Source organism: Podarcis filfolensis (assembly GCF_964270895.1).
Source record: "Podarcis filfolensis genome assembly, chromosome: 2".
Classification (NCBI taxonomy): domain Eukaryota; kingdom Metazoa; phylum Chordata; class Lepidosauria; order Squamata; family Lacertidae; genus Podarcis; species Podarcis filfolensis.
In genome coordinates, this window is record NC_139605.1 from 17,018,174 (window position 1) to 17,040,298 (window position 22,125).

The 22,125-nt window shown below is 44.7% G+C and overlaps 1 protein-coding gene and 1 long non-coding RNA gene across 6 annotated transcripts; both read left to right on the plus strand.

Annotated features, from left to right (window-relative positions):
• The first annotated feature begins 5,479 nt into the window (after positions 1 to 5,479).
• LOC310757313 (uncharacterized protein) lies at positions 5,480 to 21,161 on the plus strand. Of its 4 annotated transcripts, XM_083602636.1 has the most exons (4): positions 14,808 to 14,935; positions 18,733 to 18,851; positions 20,126 to 20,266; positions 20,976 to 21,161. In XM_083602636.1, exons 2-4 carry the CDS (start codon positions 18,785 to 18,787, stop codon positions 21,110 to 21,112), a joined length of 345 nt encoding a protein of 114 aa, XP_083458762.1. In that variant the 5' UTR covers positions 14,808 to 14,935; positions 18,733 to 18,784; the 3' UTR covers positions 21,113 to 21,161. The 4 variants fall into 4 exon arrangements, 3 of the variants coding, with proteins under 3 accessions (XP_083458763.1, XP_083458762.1, XP_083458761.1); XM_083602637.1 differs by lacking the exons at positions 14,808 to 14,935; positions 18,733 to 18,851 and adding an exon at positions 5,480 to 5,684; XR_014545063.1 differs by lacking the exon at positions 14,808 to 14,935 and having other exon boundaries at positions 18,687 to 18,851; positions 20,010 to 20,266.
• On the plus strand, positions 9,520 to 12,752 carry LOC310757358. 2 transcript variants are annotated; one of them, XR_014545100.1, is made up of 4 exons: positions 9,520 to 9,633; positions 10,782 to 10,917; positions 11,860 to 12,000; positions 12,587 to 12,752. It is a non-coding gene; the product is annotated as an uncharacterized lncRNA (long non-coding RNA). The 2 variants fall into 2 exon arrangements; XR_014545101.1 differs by lacking the exon at positions 9,520 to 9,633 and having other exon boundaries at positions 10,739 to 10,917.
• Positions 21,162 to 22,125: the final 964 nt, after the last annotated feature.

Here is a 22,125-nt window from a genome sequence, read left to right on the forward strand (position 1 = left end):
CCCTGTGGAACGCCCTCTCACCAGATGTCAAAGAGAACAACAACTACGAAACTTTTAGAAGACATTTGAAGGCAGCCCTGTTTAGGGAAGCTTTTAATGTTTGATGTATTACTGTATTTTAATATTTGGTTGGAAGCCGCCCAGAGTGGCTGGGGAATAAATAATAATAATAATAATAATAATAATAATAATAATAATAATCATTATTATTATTAGAATCAGTGCTATTTTTCTAGAAAAAGAAGTGCCGGAACTAACTGTGAATGTCTCTCTTGTTCTCATAATGACACTGGCACCCACCTGAGAGGCACCAGAACTCAGTTCTGGTGAGTACCTGCTGGGGGGACCTCAATTAGGATGTTTCTGCAAGTCTGCATTGCAGTAAGTTGGACTAAATGATCCTTAGGGTCCCTTCCAACTCTACAATTCTATTACTCCTTTCGGAAATGGGGTGATTAAGGAAACAAGTCCTGAGTGACTGAAGTAAGGCTGCCATAGTGGGATTTCAAAGGCGGGATTGACGTCTGGGGGAAATTCTGAAAGGTGGTGCTTTGTTGCGGATCTTAGAGAAGTCAATATTTAATTGTGAAAGAATTGACAACAATATAATCACAATGGATTATTATTTATCCAGGGAGCTCCAGTCACAGTAATTTGGAGAAAGCATGCTAACTTAAAAGTATCTGTTTTTCAGATAGTTCTGCAACTTTTGCCTAAGAAAGCATGGCTTTTCAAAGAGTGGTGGACAATTGCCATCCTTCCCAATCGCTTTCTGTTTCCTGACTAGCAATGCAAAACTCAAAGTGGATCTTTTAAAGGTCTAACAGAAAAATCTTAAAGGGATGGGAGTGGGACAGGGGTTCGAAAATGGTATAGGAGCAATCTATTCAGAACAAAAAAGCAAAATTGATTGTAAATAATGTGGTGACTGAAGATTTTATGATAGAAAAAGGAACACGTCAGGGCTGCCCTATCTCTCCATTACTATTTATTTCGGTCCTGGAGGTGCTGCTGAACATGATTAGAAGGGACCGGTCTATTAAAGGAATACAGGTCGGAGCCAAACAATATAAATTGAAAGCCTTTGCAGATGATTTGGTTTTGACTATACAGGAGCCGGAATCTAGTATGAAAAGAGCTTTGGAATTGATTAAAGAATTTGGTCATGTGGCAGGATTTAGATTAAATAAGTTAAAAACTAAAGTATTAGAGAAGAACTTAACTCTAATAGAAAAGGACAGGTTTCAGAATGAAACAGGTTTAACTGTGGTTAAGAAAGTGAAATACCTAGGGATTAATATGACTGCGAAAAATTTGAACTTATTTAAAGATAATTATGAGAAATGTTGGCCAGAAGTTAAAAAAGATTTAGAAATTTGGTCTAATCTGAAGCTTTCCTTGTTGGGTCGAATCGCAGCTATAAAGATGAATGTTTTGCCAAAAATGTTATTTTTGTTCCAATCTTTGCAAATTTTGGACAAGATGGATTGTTTCAAGAAGTGGCAGAGAGATATTTCTAGATTTGTCTGGCAGGGCAAGAAACCCAGAATAAAGTTTAAAATTTTAACTGATGTAAAAGAAAGAGGTGGATTTGCCCTGCCAGACCTTAAATTGTACTATGAATCAGCAGCATTTTGCTGGTTAAAAGACTGGCTGCTTCTTGAGAACACGGACATTCTGGATTTAGAAGGTTTCAATAATGTTTTTGGGTGGCATGCATATTTGTGGTACGACAAGGTTAAAGCACATAAGGCATTTAAAAACCATATTGTCAGGAAAGCTCTGTTTAATGTCTGGACAAGATATAAAGATTTGCTGGAAAGTAAAACCCCAAGGTGGTTGTCACCTATGGAAGCTAAGTCTCAGAAAAAGCTCAATATGGAGGCCAAATGGCCAAAATATTGGGAAATTTTGGAACAAGAAGGTGACAGACTGAAACTGCAGAGTTTTGAGAAATTAAAAGACAAAGTGCGAGATTGGCTTCATTATTACCAAATAAGAGAGGCCTACAATTTGGACAAAAAAATTGGCTTGCAGGTGGAGAAATCAAAATTGGAAACAGAACTGTTAGAACCAAAAACTAAGATTTTGTCAAAGATGTATAACTTGCTGTTGAAATGGAATACACAGGATGAAACGGTTAAATCAGCAATGATTAAATGGGCGCAGGACATAGGTCATAACATTATGTTTGCTGACTGGGAGCAGTTGTGGACCACCGGTATGAAGTTTACGGCATGCATTGCCTTAAAGGAGAATATTATGAAAATGATTTACAGGTGGTACATGACCCCAGTTAAGCTTGCAAAAATTTATCACCTGCCTGACAACAAGTGTTGGAAATGTAAAGAAGCTGAGGGAACATTCTTTCACCTTTGGTGGACTTGCCCAAGGGTTAAGGCTTACTGGGAAATGATATATAATGAACTGAAGAAGGTACTTAAATTTACCTTTACCAAGAAACCAGAGGCCTTCCTTTTGGGCATAGTTGGCCAACGGGTGCCAAAGAAAGATAGAACATTTTTTATGTATGCAACAACAGCAGCAAGAATACTTCTTGCCAAGTATTGGAAGACACAAGATCTACCCACCATGGAAGAATGGCAGATGCAAGTGATCGACTACATGGAGATGGCTGAAATGACTGGCAGAATCCGGGACCAGGGAGAAGAATTGATGGAACAGGACTGGAAAAAGTTTAAGGACTATTTACAAAAATATTGCAAAATGTTCGAGTGTTAACATGATGTGGGAAGTGAAGGTAACAGGGCATGTGGGATTTGGTTAAATGTGAATGAAAAGAAGAATTTCAAAAAGGAGAAGGGGGTTATGAACAGAATAAAATTATGTCTTAGTATATAAGATGAGGAATGGGCTAAGATAACGAAAACTTGGGACATAATAATTAGAAAAACATAAATTGTAAGCATGGTTTGAAGAAGGGTTTGAATTTGCTGAATCAGATTGGAATAAAGAGGAACACAAAAAAGGGAGATGTGAGGAGGTCAGGACAGAGGGATAAGGAATTTTGTAACTTTTTAAAGTGGATTTTTCTTTTCTTTTTTTCTTTTTTTTTGTCATATATTTTTGTTCTCTGATTTTTCTGTGGGCTTTAATTAATGGAATAATCTATGTGAAATGATGAACTTTTTGTTTTGTAAAACTTTAATAAACATTTATTTAAAAAAATAAATAAAGGTCTAACAGCCAATTTCTACGCTTTACCTTGCTGCACGTTTTGTGATCTTAAATCTCTGCTGGGGCTCTCTCACCAAATGCTACTTGCCCCAAATCTGAATTTAGGCACTTGTGGAATTCTCCTTTTATTCTTTAACTAAATTACTGAAAGCCAACAGTCTCTGCTCCATTCATCCTCACTCAGGACAGTCAGATCTGAAGTCATCGCCTCAGGTGATCAAATTGATCAAAAAGAGCTAGTGAGAAATATGCTTCCTGGAATCTTTGTCCCATGAGACATCATGAGGATCTAGTGAAGCAACAACCCTGGATCTCAGCTAGTGAGTAAGTAGCCTGCTGAAATGCAGTCTGAGAAGGACAGAAACAACAGTAAGAATGGTGGCAGGAGCTGAGCTGGGCATAGGTGCAGAGCTGGGTCTTGCCACAGGAGGGGGAGAGGAGAAAGCTGATATCAGAAAGAAGAGTCTCTTTAAGCTGGCACCGTGCATCTAGAAGAAAGCTTAATTGCATTGAAACAGGAGTAGGCTGAGAGACTCCCTGGGATGAAGACATAGGAGTAGGCTAAGATGCAGTCTGAGATGCAGGAAGAGCCCCAGACGTAAACTTCCTTGAAGTCTCAGGTGAGCCCTCAAACCCAGCAAAAGCCTCATATCAGCAAGCCAGCTCTGCTGCTCTGGATGAGGTCACTGGGGTATCGCAAGCACTTAGCAATGTTAAAATTAAAAGCTGTTTGTAACTCTTTGTTCTGGGCCTCAGAGCCCAATCAGCTTCTGAACTTGCCTGCCCTGGTGCACCATGCTCCTGTTTTGGTTTGCGTGGCCCACTCAACCAAGAAATGTGGAGCTGGGCAGAGAACCCACTGAAAGGAACAGGCATGTCTCCACAAAAGATAGCATCAGAGGACCACTGAGATCTGGGACATTCTGTAGAGCATCCAGCTAAACTCACGTCCCATTAGGATTTGTTAAACAATCAGGACATGATGTACTTAACGGCTCAAGGAACCACCACCCACATCTCTGCTGCTCTTCAGAGCCCCCCCCCCCCAGAGCCCTCTTGTACCTTGAAGCCCATTAGAATGGGGCGAGCAGCCAAGAAGGCCCCTCTTGGCCTTATATAATGACTGTATTGAACCTCAGACGGAGAGACGTGGTGCTCAACAGAGAAAGAGCTGCCTCTTCTACTTACTGCCAGGAGACCTAGTCTGCTGTCTCCAAGCTTTCAGCCTTCAAAACAGCCTCAACGTACCAAAAGTCTTTCCCGTGGGGCAGGGCTTTTTCCTTGCTAACAGGACGCCACGCTTAGCTCACTCCTGGCCGCTTGGAGTCTGTGTTTTGCTCTGCCTCAGTTGTGGAGGTAAGTCCCACCTGCAGAACATAAAATAAGGCAGACCACCAGTAAACATGTGCTGTATGTCCCTGGAGAAGAAAATTTCCTCCTGCCAGCAGCACTCTGACAGAAGCATCTTCTGTCCTTGTAATCCCTGCACAGTCCCAACTTTGGGTAGTTTTCTGCCGGAATGACGTTATGTTGGGGGGGTGGGTATTATTTACTTGCTTAATAAATAGTCTCCTACAATTTCATTTTGTAAACAAAAACAAAAACCAATTTCCAAGCAGTTTACTGTATTCATAGCACAACCTCCACCCCCATCCCCATAAAAACATAGTTCACCGGCTAAGTATTCTGCAGAAAGAGTTTGATAATTGTCTGCGTGGCTTAATGTATCAGCTGCAGGCAGCACTCCTATGAACACGCCTTTAGAGTTTAATGTGTGCAATCCAGTGGAAGCTGCAGCCTCTGCTTCTTCTAAGAAAGATGCCCTGTCTCCTTCTTAGGACTCTCTACTGTTAACGCTTGCTGAAGTTGCCATTCCAGCTGCTGCTGCTGCCTGCTACTCACAGGAGGCTCAATGAAGGACCCTTTCTCCAAGATACCTTCAATGCTGGAGCTGTCCTGACAATGAGATACCTGTTATGGGGGTGTGGTTGTAGGCAGCCTGAGACGCAGCCAAAACTCATTGAAAGGAACAAGCATGCCTCCATCCATCAGATGGCCCCAGACGTCTGGGACATTCTGTAGAGCATCCATCAGAACCCATGAGGATTTGTCTGGACAATCAGTACATGATGGACTTAACAGCTGAAGGAACCACAACCTCTGCTGCTCTCCAGAGCAACCCCAACTTATTGCCAGAGACTTCATGTACCTTTCAAGGCCATTAAAATAGGGTGAGGAGCCAAGAAGGCCCCTCTCGGCCTTATATAATGACTGTTTTTAGCTTGGCTCCTCAGACAGAGAGTTCAATAAAGGCGGAGCTCTTCCTCCTTCTTATTACCAGGAAGCCTAGCCTGCTGTCTCCAAGCAATCACTCTTCAAAACAGTCTTTCTAATCGAACAGGGCTTTTTCCTTGCTAACATGAAGCCACGCTTGGCTCACGTCTGGCTGCTTGAAGTCTGTGTTTTGCTCTGCCTCAGCTGTGGAGGTAAGTCCCACCTCCCAATGGAAAAACATGGTAGGCTACCAGTTCAAATGTGCTGTATGTCCAGCACCTATCTTCCTAAGAACTGGCGAACCCGTAAGCTTTTTTCTTTTTAGCTCTGGCACCTACTTAGGGATAATGATTGAAAGTCTAACTTTGGAAATAACGCAGACCTGGAGAAAGGTTTAGATGCTATTAAGTAACAGATCAATACAGGCATCATCACCCACCATGCTTGGGTCAATGTCAGGGTATTGGCAGAGATGATTTCCACAGATCCCACTATGTCTCCTGTCCTTGTTATCCCTGCACAGTCCCAACTTCGGATAGTTTTTCAGTGGAATGATGCTCTGTTGCCATTCTAATGAAGTTGCTGTAGGGTTGCCATATGTCGGTGTCCGGGTGGAAATCGCTAAAAAATAGCAACCCATGTTGGCAGTATCGTTTTTGGCGATTTCCCTTTAAAATAGCTCAAAAACTTCATTCCTAACTTTTTTTAGGTTTTTCTTTCTAATTTTGCCCAAAAAGGTCAACAGCTTTGGCCAAAAGAAAATAATAATAATAAAAGATCGACATCTTTTGTGTTCGGATTTTCACTTTTTGAAATATGGCAACTCTAAGCTGCTGCTTGGCACCTGCCACTCTCAGGAGGCTCACTAGAGGACCCTTTCTACAAAGTCTCTACAATGCTGGAGCTGGCTGACCCTCAGATGCCTGTTATGGGGATGTGGCAGAGGGGAGGGTCCTTCTGGTTGTAGGCAGCCTGGGACGCAGCCAATCACGTTCTGCGGAACTCCGTGGGGCTCAATTTACACCTTCTGTAAGAACCCCCAATGTCCTTTTTAGACTCAGGGCATCTCAGAATTTTTCGTTTTTGAAGGAAACAACGAGTTTGGTGACTTAGACTTTCTTTCTTTTGGTGACTTTCTTTCTTTCTTCTTTTAACAGCAAATGCCTTAAAATGTAGTGTGTGCACTTCAGGAGGTCCAGAAGAGCCGTGTATACCACATCCCGCCAAAGTAGAGACATGCTCTGATCATCCACATTCAGGACACCCTGCAGCCTGCGTCTTGTACACAATCTCAGCAAGTGAGCGATCCTTCTCATCTTTCTCTCCCCCTTACTTTCAGTGCATTTCCATGGGTGGGTGGTGGGCATGGCTAGTACAACTGGGTGCAGAAGGGGCCGGGGATCTTGCAACTTCAATAGTACAAGAACGAGAGAAGCACCTCGTTCCAATGGAAGCTCTAAGCTACGCTAATGCAATCTCTATACGAAACCTGATTGCAAGCACTCAGGAACATGACGGAATGTATCCCCCTGAAAATTCTTTGAAGCAACAATACCTGCAGGCAGTGAGAGAAACATGAATTTTCTAAGTTTACTCTTGAGGTAACTCTTGAGAGTTGAGAATAAACTACTCTTGAGAATAAACTTTTCTAAGTTTATTCTTGAGGTATCTCAAGTCAGGGGCCAGGTTTGGCGCTCTGGCCAGTGGCATCCCAACTGCAGTGCTTCACTTACTACAAGGGAAGAGTTGCCATTCATTCTTGAGGATAAGCAGGGGTGTTGGGTGCTATACCTGGCAACAGTGGTGGCAAAAACCTGCCTTTCAGCACAGACCTCCATTTCCCCAGCTGTCTCTGATGCAAAGAGTGCATCCTTCCATTTCCGTCAGGCATCTTTCACTACTTGTTAACAGTAACCCAGATACTTTTCTTTCTCTTCCCAGCGTTTTCCGGTACTAAAAATGTGATGCGCTACTACAAAAAATGTGGCTACTATACAAAAGACTGTGGAACTCGAAAAGTCGATAAGGATGTAGCGCAAGAGTATGAGCTCAAGTGCTGTAAAGACAGAGACCACTGCCTTTGAATGCCGTCTAAGGAGGATGCTGTATTAAAAGAAATCCTATGTGAACAAATGGCTGTGCAATTTGAGTTAGGCTGTGTTGCTGTTTGGGGATGTCTATGTGAGTGGCCTCTGTGTGTGCCCAGTGGCGTGCGTGGGTGCAGGGTCTCAGCAGGTGAGTGGGTGGGCATCTCAGGTGAGCTGGGATGTCAACAAGGTTTCCCCTGGCTGTATGCCATGGCTGCATTGAGCCTGGGTCTTCAAACCAAGTGACATCTTCCTTACTCGAGGTTCAGCTACTATGACTACTTATTGCCTGGTATTTTCTGCCTAGGAACAAGTGGGTGGGACCACCTCACCACAACAATCCTTTTGCAGAGAGCTGATTAGCCAGAGAACGGGAGATTGACAGAAAATATTCAGGATTCTCTCTCCATTGAAATTCAGTACTGGAGGTTGGGGAAAATAGAAAGAGTGTAGTTTGGGAATCTAGTGGAAACTTAAGAATAAGTAGTAGTAGACCAGCCTCCACTGAACTTAGGTTTTTCATCTGGAGAGAGGACTGCTTTCCGTTCATATCTTTCTGGTGAATGAGTGATTGGAAAAATCCAAAATTTTCTGCTGTGACGGAGGCCAAGCAAGAGGCTTCGAAACTCATTTCTTCAATTCATTGTAAAGTGGCTTTTTACTGAAGATTCTGGGTGAATTCTTTTTAAGGGAAAAAGGTTCTATTTAATTAGTCGAACTTACCACCCTTGGGAGCATCTGAGGCTGTACAGAAAGGACCGTACAGAAATCCACTCAGTGGCTGCAGGGTCAGTAGCTGTGTGGCCTCCCAGCCCATTCACCCGGTAACGCTGGTGAAATATGCCCTTTAGGTCCTCAAGTAAAATATACCCTTCTGTATCCAAACCTTTTAAAGTAAAAACTGATCTTTAGTCCAGGTCTGATGTTCCCTAGTCAGCTGAAGTTTCGTGTGATGCAACAATCACATATGCCTGACTGCAGCTTCCTGGTGAGGAACACATACTGCCATCCTTCCCCATAAGATAGCATCAGGGGCCACAGAGGCCTAGGACTATGAAACAACCATGTAAGTAGCACATATGGGCCTGGCTGAAGCTTCCTGGTGGTGAACAAGTAATCCCTGTTGGAATACTGCCAGGGAGATAAAGTCCATCTGAGGCCCCAAGCTCAGTGCCGGACGATCCATCGACCTCCCGTAGTCACGCAGTACCAGCAGTTTAGCGACACTAAGCCTCTGGCTTAGTGCACACTCTAACAGCAGAATTCACACAGCAAAAGTTGCACAAGCATGAGAGCATATTTACAGTTTATTTGGCATTGGTCAGAACAAAGAAAACATGACTGTCTGCTCCGACTGCTCAGGCAAAACAACAGAAAACGAAAGGAACAGACAAACATAAACATCCTGTGAGACAGGAAATACGCAGGGTGTTATACAAACATCCTGCTCCCTTTTAAGGTGGAACGGAAATATCCTAACAGAAACAACCATGTAAGTAGCACATATGGGCCTGGCTGAAGCTTCCTGGTGGTGAACAAGTAATCCCTACATGTAAGAGGGTCGCTGAAGTCTGGGACACGCTGTACTGCATCTGGCTGGTTCCTCAGCTTCAGCCCATTTGAATTTGTCCAAACAAGCAGTATATTATGCACCTAAAAAGCTCCTTGTGCCTTTCGAGCCTAGCAGGGACAGGTGCCCTGAGGCACAAAGAAGGTGCCTCTGAGCTTTATATAATGAAAGTCTTGTTAACTGAAAGGAATACACTTCCTTCCCACGTAAGATAGCATCATTTGTAAGATGAGCTCTAGGACATTCTGTACAGGATTTCAGAATCTCGGGTTGGATCAGTCCCTTGGATCAGCACTTAATGGCTCAAGGAACCACCACCCACATCTCTGCTGCTCTTCAGAGCCACCCCAGAGCCCTCTTGTACCTTGAAGCCCATTAGAGTGGGGCGAGCAGCCAAGAAGGCACCTCTTGGCCTTATATAATGACTGTATTGAGCCTCAGACGGAGAGACGTGTTGCTCAACAGAGAAAGAGCTGCCTCTTCTACTTACTGCCAGGAGACCTAGTCTGCTGTCTCCAAGCTTTCAGCCTTCAAAACAGCCTCAACGTACCAAAAGTCTTTCCCATGGGGCAGGGCTTTTTCCTTACTAACAGGACGCCACACTTAGCTCACTCCTGGCCGCTTGGAGTCTGTGTTTTGCTCTGCCTCAGTTGTGGAGGTAAGTCCCACCTGCAGAACATAAAATAAGGCAGACCACCAGTAAACATGTGCTGTATGTCTCTGGAGAAGAAAATTTCTTCCTGCCAGCAGCACTCTGACAGAAGCATCTTCTGTCCTTGTAATCCCTGCACAGTCCCAACTTTGGGTAGTTTTCTGCCGGAATGACGTTATGTTGGGGGGGTGGGTATTATTTACTTGCTTAATAAATAGCCTCCTACAATCTCATTTTGTAAACAAAAACAAAAACCAATTTCCAAGCAGTTAACTGTATTCATAGCACAACCTCCACCCCCATCCCCATAAAAACATAGTTCACCGGCTAAGTATTCTGCAGAAAGAGTTTGATAATTGTCTGCGTGGCTTAATGTATCAGCTGCAGGCAGCACTCCTATGAACACGCCTTTAGAGTTTAATGGGTGCAATCTAGTGGAAGCTGCAGCCTCTGCTCCTTCTAAGAAAGATGCCCTGTCTCCTTCTTAGGACTCTCTACTGTTAACGCTTGCTGAAGTTGCCATTCCAGCTGCTGCTGCTGCCTGCTACTCACAGGAGGCTCAATGAAGGACCCTTTCTCCAAGATACCTTCAATGCTGGAGCTGTCCTGACAATGAGATACCTGTTATGGGGATGTGGTTGTAGGCAGCCTGAGACGCAGCCAAAACTCATTGAAAGGAACAAGCATGCCTCCATCCATCAGATGGCCCCGGATGTGTGGGACATTCTGTAGAGCATCCATCAGAACCCATGAGGATTTGTCTGGACAATCAGTACATGATGGACTTAACAGCTGAAGGAACCACAACCTCTGCTGCTCTCCAGAGCAACCCCAACTTATTGCCAGAGACTTCATGTACCTTTCAAGGCCATTAAAATAGGGTGAGGAGCCAAGAAGGCCCCTCTCGGCCTTATATAATGACTGTTTTTAGCTTGGCTCCTCAGATAGAGAGTTCAATAAAGGCGGAGCTCTTCCTCCTTCTTATTACCAGGAAGCCTAGCCTGCTGTCTCCAAGCAATCACTCTTCAAAACAGTCTTTCTAATCGAACAGGGCTTTTTCCTTGCTAACATGAAGCCACGCTTGGCTCACGTCTGGCTGCTTGAAGTCTCTGTTTTGCTCTGCCTCAGCTGTGGAGGTAAGTCCCACCTCCCAATGGAAAAACATGGTAGGCTACCAGTTCAAATGTGCTGTATGTCCAGCACCTATCTTCCTAAGAACTGGCGAACCCGTAAGCTTTTTTCTTTTTAGCTCTGGCACCTACTTGGGGATAATGATTGAAAGTCTAACTTTGGAAATAACGCAGACCTGGAGAAAGGTTTAGATGCTATTAAGTAACAGATCAATACAGGCATCATCACCCACCATGCTTGGGTCAATGTCAGGGTATTGGCAGAGATGATTTCCACAGATCCCACTATGTCTCCTGTCCTTGTTATCCCTGCACAGTCCCAACTTCGGATAGTTTTTCAGTGGAATGATGCTCTGTTGCCATTCTAATGAAGTTGCTGTAGGGTTGCCATATGTCGGTGTCCGGGTGGAAATCGCTAAAAAATAGCAACCCATGTTGGCAGTATCGTTTTTGGCGATTTCCCTTTAAAATAGCTCAAAAACTTCATTCTTAACTTTTTTTAGGTCTTTCCAATTTTGCCCAAAAAGGTCAACAGCTTTGGCCAAAAGAAAATAATAATAATAAAAGACCGACATCTTTTGTGTTCGGATTTTCACTTTTTGAAATATGGCAACTCTAAGCTGCTGCTTGGCACCTGCCACTCTCAGGAGGCTCAGTAGAGGACCCTTTCTACAAAGTCTCTACAATGCTGGAGGTGGCTGCACACTAAGTTGCCTGTTATGGGGATGTGGCAGAGGGGAGGGTCCTCCTGGTTGTAGGCAGCCTGGGACGCAGCCAATCACGTTCTGCGGAACTCCGTGGGGCTCAATTTACACCTTCTGTAAGAACCCCCAATGTCCTTTTTAGACTCAGGGCATCTCAGAATTTTTCGTTTTTGAAGGAAACAACGAGTTTAGTGACTTAGACTTTCTTTCTTTTGGTGACTTTCTTTCTTTCTTCTTTTAACAGCAAATGCCTTAAAATGTAGTGTGTGCACTTCAGGAGGTCCAGAACAGCCATGTATACCACATCCCCCCAAAATAGAGACATGCTCTGATCATCCAAGTACAGGACACCCTGCAGCCTGCGTCTTGTACACAATCTCAGCAAGTGAGCAATCCTTCTCGTCTTTCTCTCCCCCTTATTTTCAGTGCATTTCCATGGGTGGGTGGTGGGCATGGCTAGTACAACTGGGTGCAGAAGGGGCCGGGGATCTTGCAACTTCAATAGTACAAGAACGAGAGAAGCACCTCGTTCCAATGGAAGCTCTAAGCTACGCTAATGCAATCTCTATACGAAACCTGATTGCAAGCACTCAGGAACATGACGGAACGTATCCCCCTGAAAATTCTTTGAAGCAACAATACCTGCAGGCAGTGAGAGAAACATGAATTTTCTAAGTTTACTTTTAATTCTTGAGGTATCTCAAGTCAGGGGCCAGGTTTGGTGCTCTGGCCAGTGGCATCCCAACTGCAGTGCTTCACTTAATACAAGGGAAGAGTTGCCATTCATTCTTGAGGATAAGCAGGGGTGTTGGGTGCTATACCTGGCAACAGTGGTGGCAAAAACCTGCCTTTCAGCACAGACCTCCATTTCCCCAGCTGTCTCTGATGCAAAGAGTGCATCCTTCCATTTCCGTCAGGCATCTTTCACTACTTGTTAACAGTAACCCGGATACTTTTCTTTCTCTTCCCAGCGTTTTCCGGTACTAAAAATGTGATGCGCTACTACAAAAAATGTGGCTACTATACAAAAGACTGTGGAACTCGAAAAGTCGATAAGGATTTACCGCAAGAGTATGAGCTCAAGTGCTGTAAAGACAGAGACCACTGCCTTTGAATGCTAAGGAGGATGCTGTATTAAAAGAACTCCTATGTGAAAAAATGGCTGTGCAATTTGTGTTAGGTTGTGTTGCTGTGTGGGGATGTCTATGTGAGTGGGCTCTGTGTGTGCCCAGTGGCGTGCGTGGGTGCAGGGTCTCAGCAGGTGAGTGGGTGGGCATCGCAGGTGAGCTGGGATTTCAACAAGGTTTCTCCTGGCTGTATGCCATGGCTGCATTGAGCCTGGTTCTTCAAACCAAGTGACATCTTCCTTACTAGAGGTTCAGCTACTATGACTACTTATTGCCTGGTACTTTCTGCCTAGGAACAAGTGGGTGGGATCACCTCACCATAACAATCCTTTTGCAGAGAGCTGATTATCCAGAGAACGGGAGATCGACAGAAAAATAATCAGGATTCTCTCTCCATTGAAATTCAGTACTGGAGGCTGTGGGAAATAGAAAGACTGTAGTTTGGGAATCTAGTGGAAACTTAAGAATAAGTAGTAGTAGACCAGCCTCCACTGAACTTAGGTTTTTCATCTGGAGAGAGGACTGCTTTCCCTTCATATCTTTCTGGTGAATGAGTGATTGGAAAAATCCAAAATTTTCTGCTGTGACGGAGGCCAAGCAAGAGGCTTCGAAACTCATTTCTTCAATTCATTGTAAAGTGGCTTTTTACTGAAGATTCTGGGTGAAGTCTTTTTGAGGGAAAAAGGTTCCATTTAATTAGTCCAACTTACCACCCTTGGGAGCTTCTGAGGACCGTACAGAAATCCACTCAGTGGCTGCAGGGTCAGTAGCTGTGTGGCCTCCCAGCCCATTCACCCGGTAGCGCTGGTGAAATATGCCTTTTAGGTCCTTGAGTAAAATATACCCTTCTGTATCCAAACCTTTTAAAGTAAAAACTGGTCTTTGATCCAGGTCTAATGGTACCTAGTCAGCTGAAGTTTCGTGTGAGGCAACAATCACGTATGCCTGGCTGCAGCTTCCTGGTGGGGAACACATACTGCAATCCTTCCCCATAAGATAGCATCAGGGGCCCAGGGAGGCCTAGGACTATGAAACAACCATGTGAGTAGCACATATGGGCCTGGCTGAAGCTTCCTGGTGGTGAACAAGCAATCCCTACATGTAAGAGGGTCGCTGAAGTCTGGGACACTCTGTACTGCATCCGGCTGGTTCCTCAGTTCTAGCCCATTTGGATTTGTCCAAACAAGCAGTATATTATGCACCTAAAAAAGCTCCTTGTGCCTTTTGAGCCTACCAGGGACACGTGCCCTGAGGAAGAAAGAAGGTGCCTCTGAGCCTTATATAATGAAAGTCTTGTTAACTGAAAGGAATACACTTCCTTCCCATGTAAGACAGCATCATTTGGAAGATGAGCTCTAGGACATTCTGTACAGCATTTGGCATCTCCAGTTGGATCAGTCCCAGCTCCAGCCAACCTTGCAGTCCAAAAGTGCGCCAGTGCAAGTAGATAAATAAGTACCGCTGTGGCAGAAAGGGACATTGCATTTCCGTGCACTCTGGCTTCAGTCATGTTGTCCCGTTGTGCCAGAAGCAGTTTAGTCCTGCTGGCCACATGACCCAGAAAGCTGTCTGTGGACAAATGCCGGCTCCCTCGGCCTGAAAGCGAAATGAGCGCCTCAACCCCATAGTTGCCTTCGACTGGACTTTACCATCCAGGGGTCCTTTACCTTTTTACTTGGGTATCACAAGCACTTAGGATTGTTAAAATTAAAAGCTGTATGTTCTGGGCCTCAGAGCCAAATCAGCTACTGAACTTGCCTACCCTGGTGCACCATGCTCCTGTTTTGGTTTGTGTGGCTCAGTCAACCAAGAAATGTGGAGCTGGGTAGAGAACTCATTGAAAGGAATGGGCCTGTCTCCACAAAAGATAGCATCAGAGAACCACTGAGGTCTGGGACATTCTGTAGAGCATCCAGCTAAACTCACGTCCCATTAGCATTTGTTAAACAATCAGGACATGATGCACTTAACGGCTCAAGGAACCACCACCCACATCTCTGCTGCTCTTCAGAGCCACCCCAGAGCCCTCTTGTACCTTGAAGCCCATTAGAATGGGGTGAGCAGCCAAGAAGGCCCCTCTCGGCCTTATATAATGTCTGTATTGAGCCTCAGACGGAGAGACGTGGTGCTCAACAGAGAAAGAGCTGCCCCTTCTACTTACTGCCAGGAAGCCTAGTCTGCTGTCTCCAAGCTATCACTCCAAGCTATCATTTCTTCAGTTCATTGTAAAATGTCTTTTTACTGAGGATTCTGGGTGAAGTCTTTTTGAGGGGAGAAGGTTCCATTTAATTAGTCCAACTTACCACCGTTGGGAGCATCTGAGGCTGTACAGAAAGGACCGTACAGAAATCCACTCAGTGGTTGCAGGGTCAGTAGCTGTGTGGCCTCCCAGCCCATTCACCTGGTAGCGCTGGTGAAATATGCCCTTTAGGTCCTCAAGTAAAATATACCCCTCTGTATCCAAAGCTTTTATTATTATTTTTTATTCAAATATTTATTAAAATTTTCCACATTTAATACAAAAAATCAAAAAAGAAAAAAGAAAAAAAATTTAAAACACATATGGTTTACAATTCCATATTTTCAATACCATATTTCCCTGACTTCCCCGCACCTCCCCTTCTTGTATTCCAATTCAAAATTGTTAGTTCAACAAGTTCCTATCCCCAATTTTTAACCTTTTTATATTTAATTCATTTTAGAAAGACCAATTTTTAACTTATAGACATCAATATTTGTACCTCAATACTCAAACCTTTTTCTAAACTTGACCCAAATTCCCTTCCACGAATTCCCCAATTTTCATATTAATAACCAAACAAAAAAATAAAAAACAGATTATAATTGTGCACCCTTTGGATTCCCAAACCCCACCACCCCCTTTCCCGGTTTCAATCCCCAGCAAATGTCCATCAGTCTTAATCTACTATCAGCCTGGAGATCTCACGTCCGAGGCTCTTAATTCTCTCTCAGTTCCTCTCTGCCGGTTTTTTTTGATAGTCCGTAATATTAAACACCAGATCTCGGAGCAGCTCTGTCCCAATAAGGTCCATGTTTCTTCCAGCCAGACCTCCATACTTAAAAGTAGGGCCCAAAAGTCCAATTGTCACGAAAACTCCAGCTTCCACTTTAATCAGATTTGTAATCCATAGATCTTCAGATCTCCACATAAGGAGATCTCTCCATTCTTCAGTCTCCAATTCAAACCAGATTTTCATCATCCAGTACTTATTTTCCCTTGTAATCATCCTGTCAAGCCTCTGGTTTGATTTCTTATTTTCTTTTATAAGCATCATGTCAGGCCTCTGGCTCTCCTTTGTCATTTGCAAAATTACAGCTCCTCCTTCCTTCTCCTCAAGAACAGCATATGTCTCCTTCTCCACACTTTCAAGATTCTCAAGTTTCTCTTTTTGTCCAGCTGCATGGGCTTCCTGAGTCAAATCCTTATCAAATTCAGTGATGTTATTTACTGTTAAGTTCAAAGTTGTAACATTTGTAGCCAAAACATCAATTTGGCCTTGTAACTTTCCCAAGAGAACAAAAACTCTGTCCAACCCAGCCTGAATTTTCCCTCCTCCAGCCATTCTTGTAGTGTCCCAAATCCCCCTCTAGAGGGATTTTGGTAACATAATATTCTTTCCAGTTAAAATCCAAAAGTCAAGTTAGTTTGTGTCAGTTCTTGCTTATTTTCAACAAAATATAACCAAATTGCAACAAATATATCTAGCAGAGACAGCAGAAACAAAGTTCTCTTTTTCCTTCTTGACAGCTAATTTTGACAGCTGTCAAACTCTTCTATATCTCCTCAACAGGCTCTCTCACGAATCACTCCCGGGTCCGGGGGGGGGGTGGCACTTCAACTCTCAAAATTAGCTCTTATCCTCCAGTAAGATTACTTATACTTGTATTGCCGAATCGTAGAATTAATATCTTTTATCCAATCAAGAAAAAGAAATTCTCTCGACCTTAGTTAACTAGTCCTTGCTTTAAATTTTTTACAAGGCGGGGAGGTGGACTTCCTGTTTGCGCCTTCCCCGATCGTACCAAATTCAAAAGAAAATTTCCTTAACAAGTCCAATTTCCGTATTACTCACGGGTTGTTACTTTTAGAGTCCAATTGTTCACAAGAAGAAGTCAGCGCTCTCCGACCATGGCACGCGGCTTCACTCCACAGGAGGAGCAGTCGACTCTCAGCACCGCGCCGCTCACCCCGTCCCCCGTTCCGAAGCCTTTATAAAGGCTCCTTCGCAGGTCGGGGGGCGCAAATGGTGCCCGCCGAGTCACCAGGTTCACAGGCTTCAGCGCCTGTGATTTCTAAGGGTCCCCGCGTCGCCACAGCGGCAAGACCCAGCTCCTGTAGAGCCGATTCCCTCCGGAGCTCGGAAGGAATCCGCCATTAGCCGTTCGCGCTAACCCGGAAGTCCTGTATCCAAACCTTTTAAAGTACAAATTTATCTTTAGTCCAGGTCTGATGTTCCCTAGTCAGCTGAAGTTTCGTGTGATGCAACAATCACGTATGCCTAACTGCAGCTTCCTGGTGAGGAACACATACTGCAATCCTTCCCCATAGATAGCATCAGAGGCCACGGAGGCCTTGGACTATGAAACAACCATGTAAGTAGCACATATGGGCCTGGCTGAAGCTTCCTGAAGGTGAACAAGTAATCTCTACATGTAAGAGGGTCGCTGAAGTCTGGGACACTCTGTACTGCATCTGGCTGGTTCCTCAGCTTCAGCCCATTTGGATTTGTCCAAACAAGCAGTATATTATGCATCTAAAAAGCTCCTTGTGCCTTTCGAGCCTAGCAGCGACAGGTGCCCTGAGGAACAAAGAAGGTGCCTCTGAGCTTTATATAATGAATGTCTTGTTAACTTTAAGGAATACACTTTCTTCCCATGTTAGACAGCATCATTTGGAAGCTGAGCTCTAGGACATTCAGAATCTCGAGTTGGGTCAGTCCCAGCTCCTGCCAACCTAGCCGTTTGAAAGCTCACCAATGCAAGTAGATAAATAGGTACCACTGTGGGGGAAGGTACATTGGTACCTCGGGTTAAGAACTTATTTCTTTCTGGAGGTCTGTACTTAACCTGAAACTGTTCTTAACCTGAGGTACCACTTTAGCTAATGGGGCCTCCCGCTGCCGTTGCGCTGCCGCCGCACGATTTCTGTTCTCATCCTGAAGCAAATTTCTTAACCCAAGGTACTGTTTCCGGGATAGCGGAGTCTGTAACCAGAAGTGTCTGTAACCTGAAGCATCTGTAACACGAGGTACCACTGTACATGGTGTTTCCGTGTGCTCTGGCTTTTCTCATGTTGTTCTGTTGCTCCAGAAGCGGTTTAGTCATGCTGGCCACATGACCCGGAAAGCTGTCTGTGGTCAAACGCCAGCTCCCTCAGCCTGAAAGTGAGATGAGTGCCTCAACCCCATAGTTGTCTTTGACTGGACTTATCCGTCCACGGGTCCTTTACCTTTTACTTTTTTACTGGGGTATCACAAGCACTTAGCATTGTTAAAATTAAAAGCTGTATGTTCTGGGCCTCAGAGCCCAATCAGCTTCTGAACTTGCCTGCCCTGGTGCACCATGCTCCTGTTTTGGTTTGCGTGGCTCAGTCAACCAAGAAATGTGGAGCTGGGCAGAGAACCCATTGAAAGGAATGGGCATGCCTCCACAAAAGATAGCATCAGAGGACCACTGAGGTATGGAACATTCTGTAGAGCATCCAGTTAAACCCACATCCCATTAACATTTGTTAAACAATCAGGACACAATGCACTTAATGGCTCAAGGAACCACCACTCACATCTCTGCTGCTCTTCAGAGCCACCCCAGAGCCCTCTTGTACCTTGAAGCCCATTAGAATGGGTTGAGCAGCCAAGAAGGCCCCTCTTGGCCTTATATAATGACAGTATTGAGCCTCAGACGGAGAGAAGTATTTGAGCTCTTCCTCCTCCTTATTACCAGGAAGCCTAGTCCTCTGTCTCCAAGCAATCACTCTTCAAAACAGTCTTTCTAATCAGACAGAGCTTTTTCCTTGCTAACATGAAGCCACGCTTGGCTCAGGTCTGGCTGCTTGGAGTCTGTCTTTTGCTCTGCCTCAGCTGTGGAGGTAAGTCCCATCTGCCAATGGAAAAACATGGTAGGCTACCAGTTCAAATGTGCTGTATGTCCACCACCTATCTTCCTAAGAACTGGTGAACCCGTAAGCTATTTTCTTTCTCTTTTTAGCTCTGGCACCTATTTGGGGATATTGATTGAAAGGCTAACTTTGGAAATAATGCAAACGTTGCCTCGAGAAAGGCTTAGATGCTATTAAGTGCCAGATCTATACAGGCATCATCACCCACCGTGCTTGGGTCAGGATATTGGCAGAGATGATTTCCACAGATCCCGCTATGTCTCCTGTCCTTGTAATCCATGCAAGGTCCCAACTTCAGAAAGTTTTTCAGGGGAATGATGCTCTATTGCACAGGGCAGGGGGGGGCTTATTTTAACTTTATTTATTTACTTATTAAAACATTTGATTTAAAAAAACATAGTAATTTGCAATAGTCATAAGTGCAACCTTTCCCCTCCCCAAGCAGTTCACCAACTAGTTTTGAAAAAATGTTTAATTGTCTGCATAAACCTGGCAGCTTAAAATGGGAGCTGTAGGCTGTGCTCCTTCTAACATAGCTGCAGTGACACACACACACACGCTCGTTGGTAGAAACTCTCTGGTGTTCAATCTGTTGATGTTGCCCATCCGGCTGTTGTAGGGTTGCCATACATCGGAAGCAGTGTCCAAGCAGAAATCACTAAAAATGTCCGTGGAAATCCGGACATATGGCAACCCATGTCAGCATTATTGTATTGGGAAATTTCCCTTAAAAATAGCTCAAAAACCTCTTTATTCTTTTCTCTCTTTTTTGCAATTATGCCCCAAAAATCAACAACCCTGGCTAATAAGGAGAAGAAGAATAAAAGCTCTACAACTTTGGTGTCTAGATTTTTACTTTTTGAAATATTGCAACTCTAAAGTCTGCTTGGCACCTGCCACTCTCAGGAGGCTCACTAGAGGACCCTTTCTGCAAAGTCTCTACAATGCTGGATCTGGCTGACCCTCAGATGCCTGTTATGGGGATGTGGCAGAGTGGAGGGTCCTCCTGGTTGTAGGCACAGCCAATCACTTTCTGTGAAACTCCGTGGGGATCAATTTACACCTTCTTTAAGAACCACCAATGTCCTTTTTAGACTCAGGGCATCTCAGCATTTTTCTTCTTTGAAGGAAACAACGAGTTTGGTGACTTAGAAGCTCAGGAAGGGACAAGACATGTAAACAAAGAAGCATGCCTTACAGCAGGTGCCTCCCTCCCTCCCTCCCTCCCTTTCTTCTTTTAACAGCAAATGCCTTAATCTGTAGCGTGTGCAGTTCAGAGGCTGAAGGACAGCCATGTGTACCAGCTGCCCCACATGAAGAGAAATGCCCTGATGATCCACGTACAGGACACCCTGCAGCCTGTGTCTTGTACAGAATCACTTCAAGTGAGTGGTCCTTCTTGTCTTTCTCTCCCCGTCCCCCTTATTTTCAGTGCATTTCCATGAGTGGCTGATGGGGCATGGCTAGTATGACTGGGTGCAGAGGAGGCCGGGGATCTTGCAACCTCGGTAGTACAAGTAGTACAATGGAAGCTTAGAGCTTCCATTGGAATGAGGTGCTTCTCTCGTTCAAGCACCTCGTTCCAATGGAGCTCTAAGCTATCCTAATGCAGCCTCCATACGAAACCTGATTGCAAGCCTTCAGTCACATGACGGTACATATCCCCTGGAAATTCTCTGAAGCAACAATACCTGCAGGCAGTGAGAGAAACATGAATTTTCTAAGTTCACTTATAATTCTTCAGTCAAACTCTAGCATGCCAAGGTACAGATGGGATCCTGGATAAGTCCATGTGATGCAGCCCACCTGGCTGAGGTATCTCAAGTCAGGGGCCAGGTTGGGCCCTCTGGCCAATGGCGTCCCAATTGCAGTGCTTCGCCTAATGCCAGGGAAGAGCTGCCATTCATTCTTGAGGATAAGCAGGGGGGTTGGGTGCTCTACCTGGCAACAGTGGTAGCAAAAACCTGCCCTTCAGCACAGACCCCCGTTTCCCCAGCTGTCACTGATGGGGACCTAGCAAGGGGTGGACATTATCATCAAGCATCATTCCCCAGTTACTAACCGTAACCCAGATACTTTTCTTTCTCTTCCCAGTGGTAACTAAACATGTCTTGCGCTACTACAAAAAATGCGGCTTCTATACCAGCGACTGCAAAACTCGAAAAGTCCACCAGAACGTACAGCAAGTGCACGAGCTCCACTGCTGTAATGACAGAGACCACTGCCTTTGAATGCCATCTAAGGAGGATGCTCTATTAAAAGAACTCCTATGTGAACAAATGGCTGTGCAATTTGTGTTAGGTTGTGTTGCTGTTTGGGGATGTCTATGTGAGTGGGCTCTGTGTGTGCCCAGTGGCGTGCATGTTTTGGTTTGTGTGGCTCAGTCAACCAAGAAATGTGGAGCTGGGTAGAGAACTCATTGAAAGGAATGGTCATGCCTCCACAAAAGATAGCATCAGAGAACCACTGAGGTCTGGGACATTCTGTAGAGCATCCAGCTAAACTCACGTCCCATTAGGATTTGTTAAACAATCAGGACATGATGCACTTAATGGCTCAAGGAACCACCACCCACATCTCTGCTGCTCTTCAGAGCCACCCCAGAGCCCTCTTGTACCTTGAAGCCCATTAGAATGGGGCGAGCAGCCAAGAAGGCCCCTCTCGGCCTTATATAATGACTGTATTGAGCCTCAGACGGAGAGACGAGTTGCTCAACAGAGAAAGAGCTGCCCCTGCTACTTACTGCCAGGAAGCCTAGTCTGCTGTCTCCAAGCTATCACTCCAAGCTATCATTTCTTCAGTTCATTGTAAAATGTCTTTTTACTGAGGATTCTGGGTGAAGTCTTTTTGAGGGGAGAAGGTTCCATTTAATTAGTCCAACTTACCACCGTTGGGAGCATCTGAGGCTGTACAGAAAGGACCGTACAGAAATCCACTCAGTGGCTGCAGGGTCAGTAGCTGTGTGGCCTCCCAGCCCATTCACCTGGTAGCACTGGTGAAATATGTCCTTTAGGTCCTCAAGTAAAATATACCCTTCTGTATCCAAACCTTTTGAAGTAAAAACTGGTCTTTGGTCCAGGTCTGATGGTCCCTAGTAAGCTGAAGTTTTGTGCGATGCAACAATCACATATGCCTGACTGCAGCTTCCTGGTGGGGAACACATACTGCAATCCTTCCCCATAGATAGCATCAGGGGCCACGGAGGCCTAGGACTATGAAACAACCATGTAAGTAGCACATATGG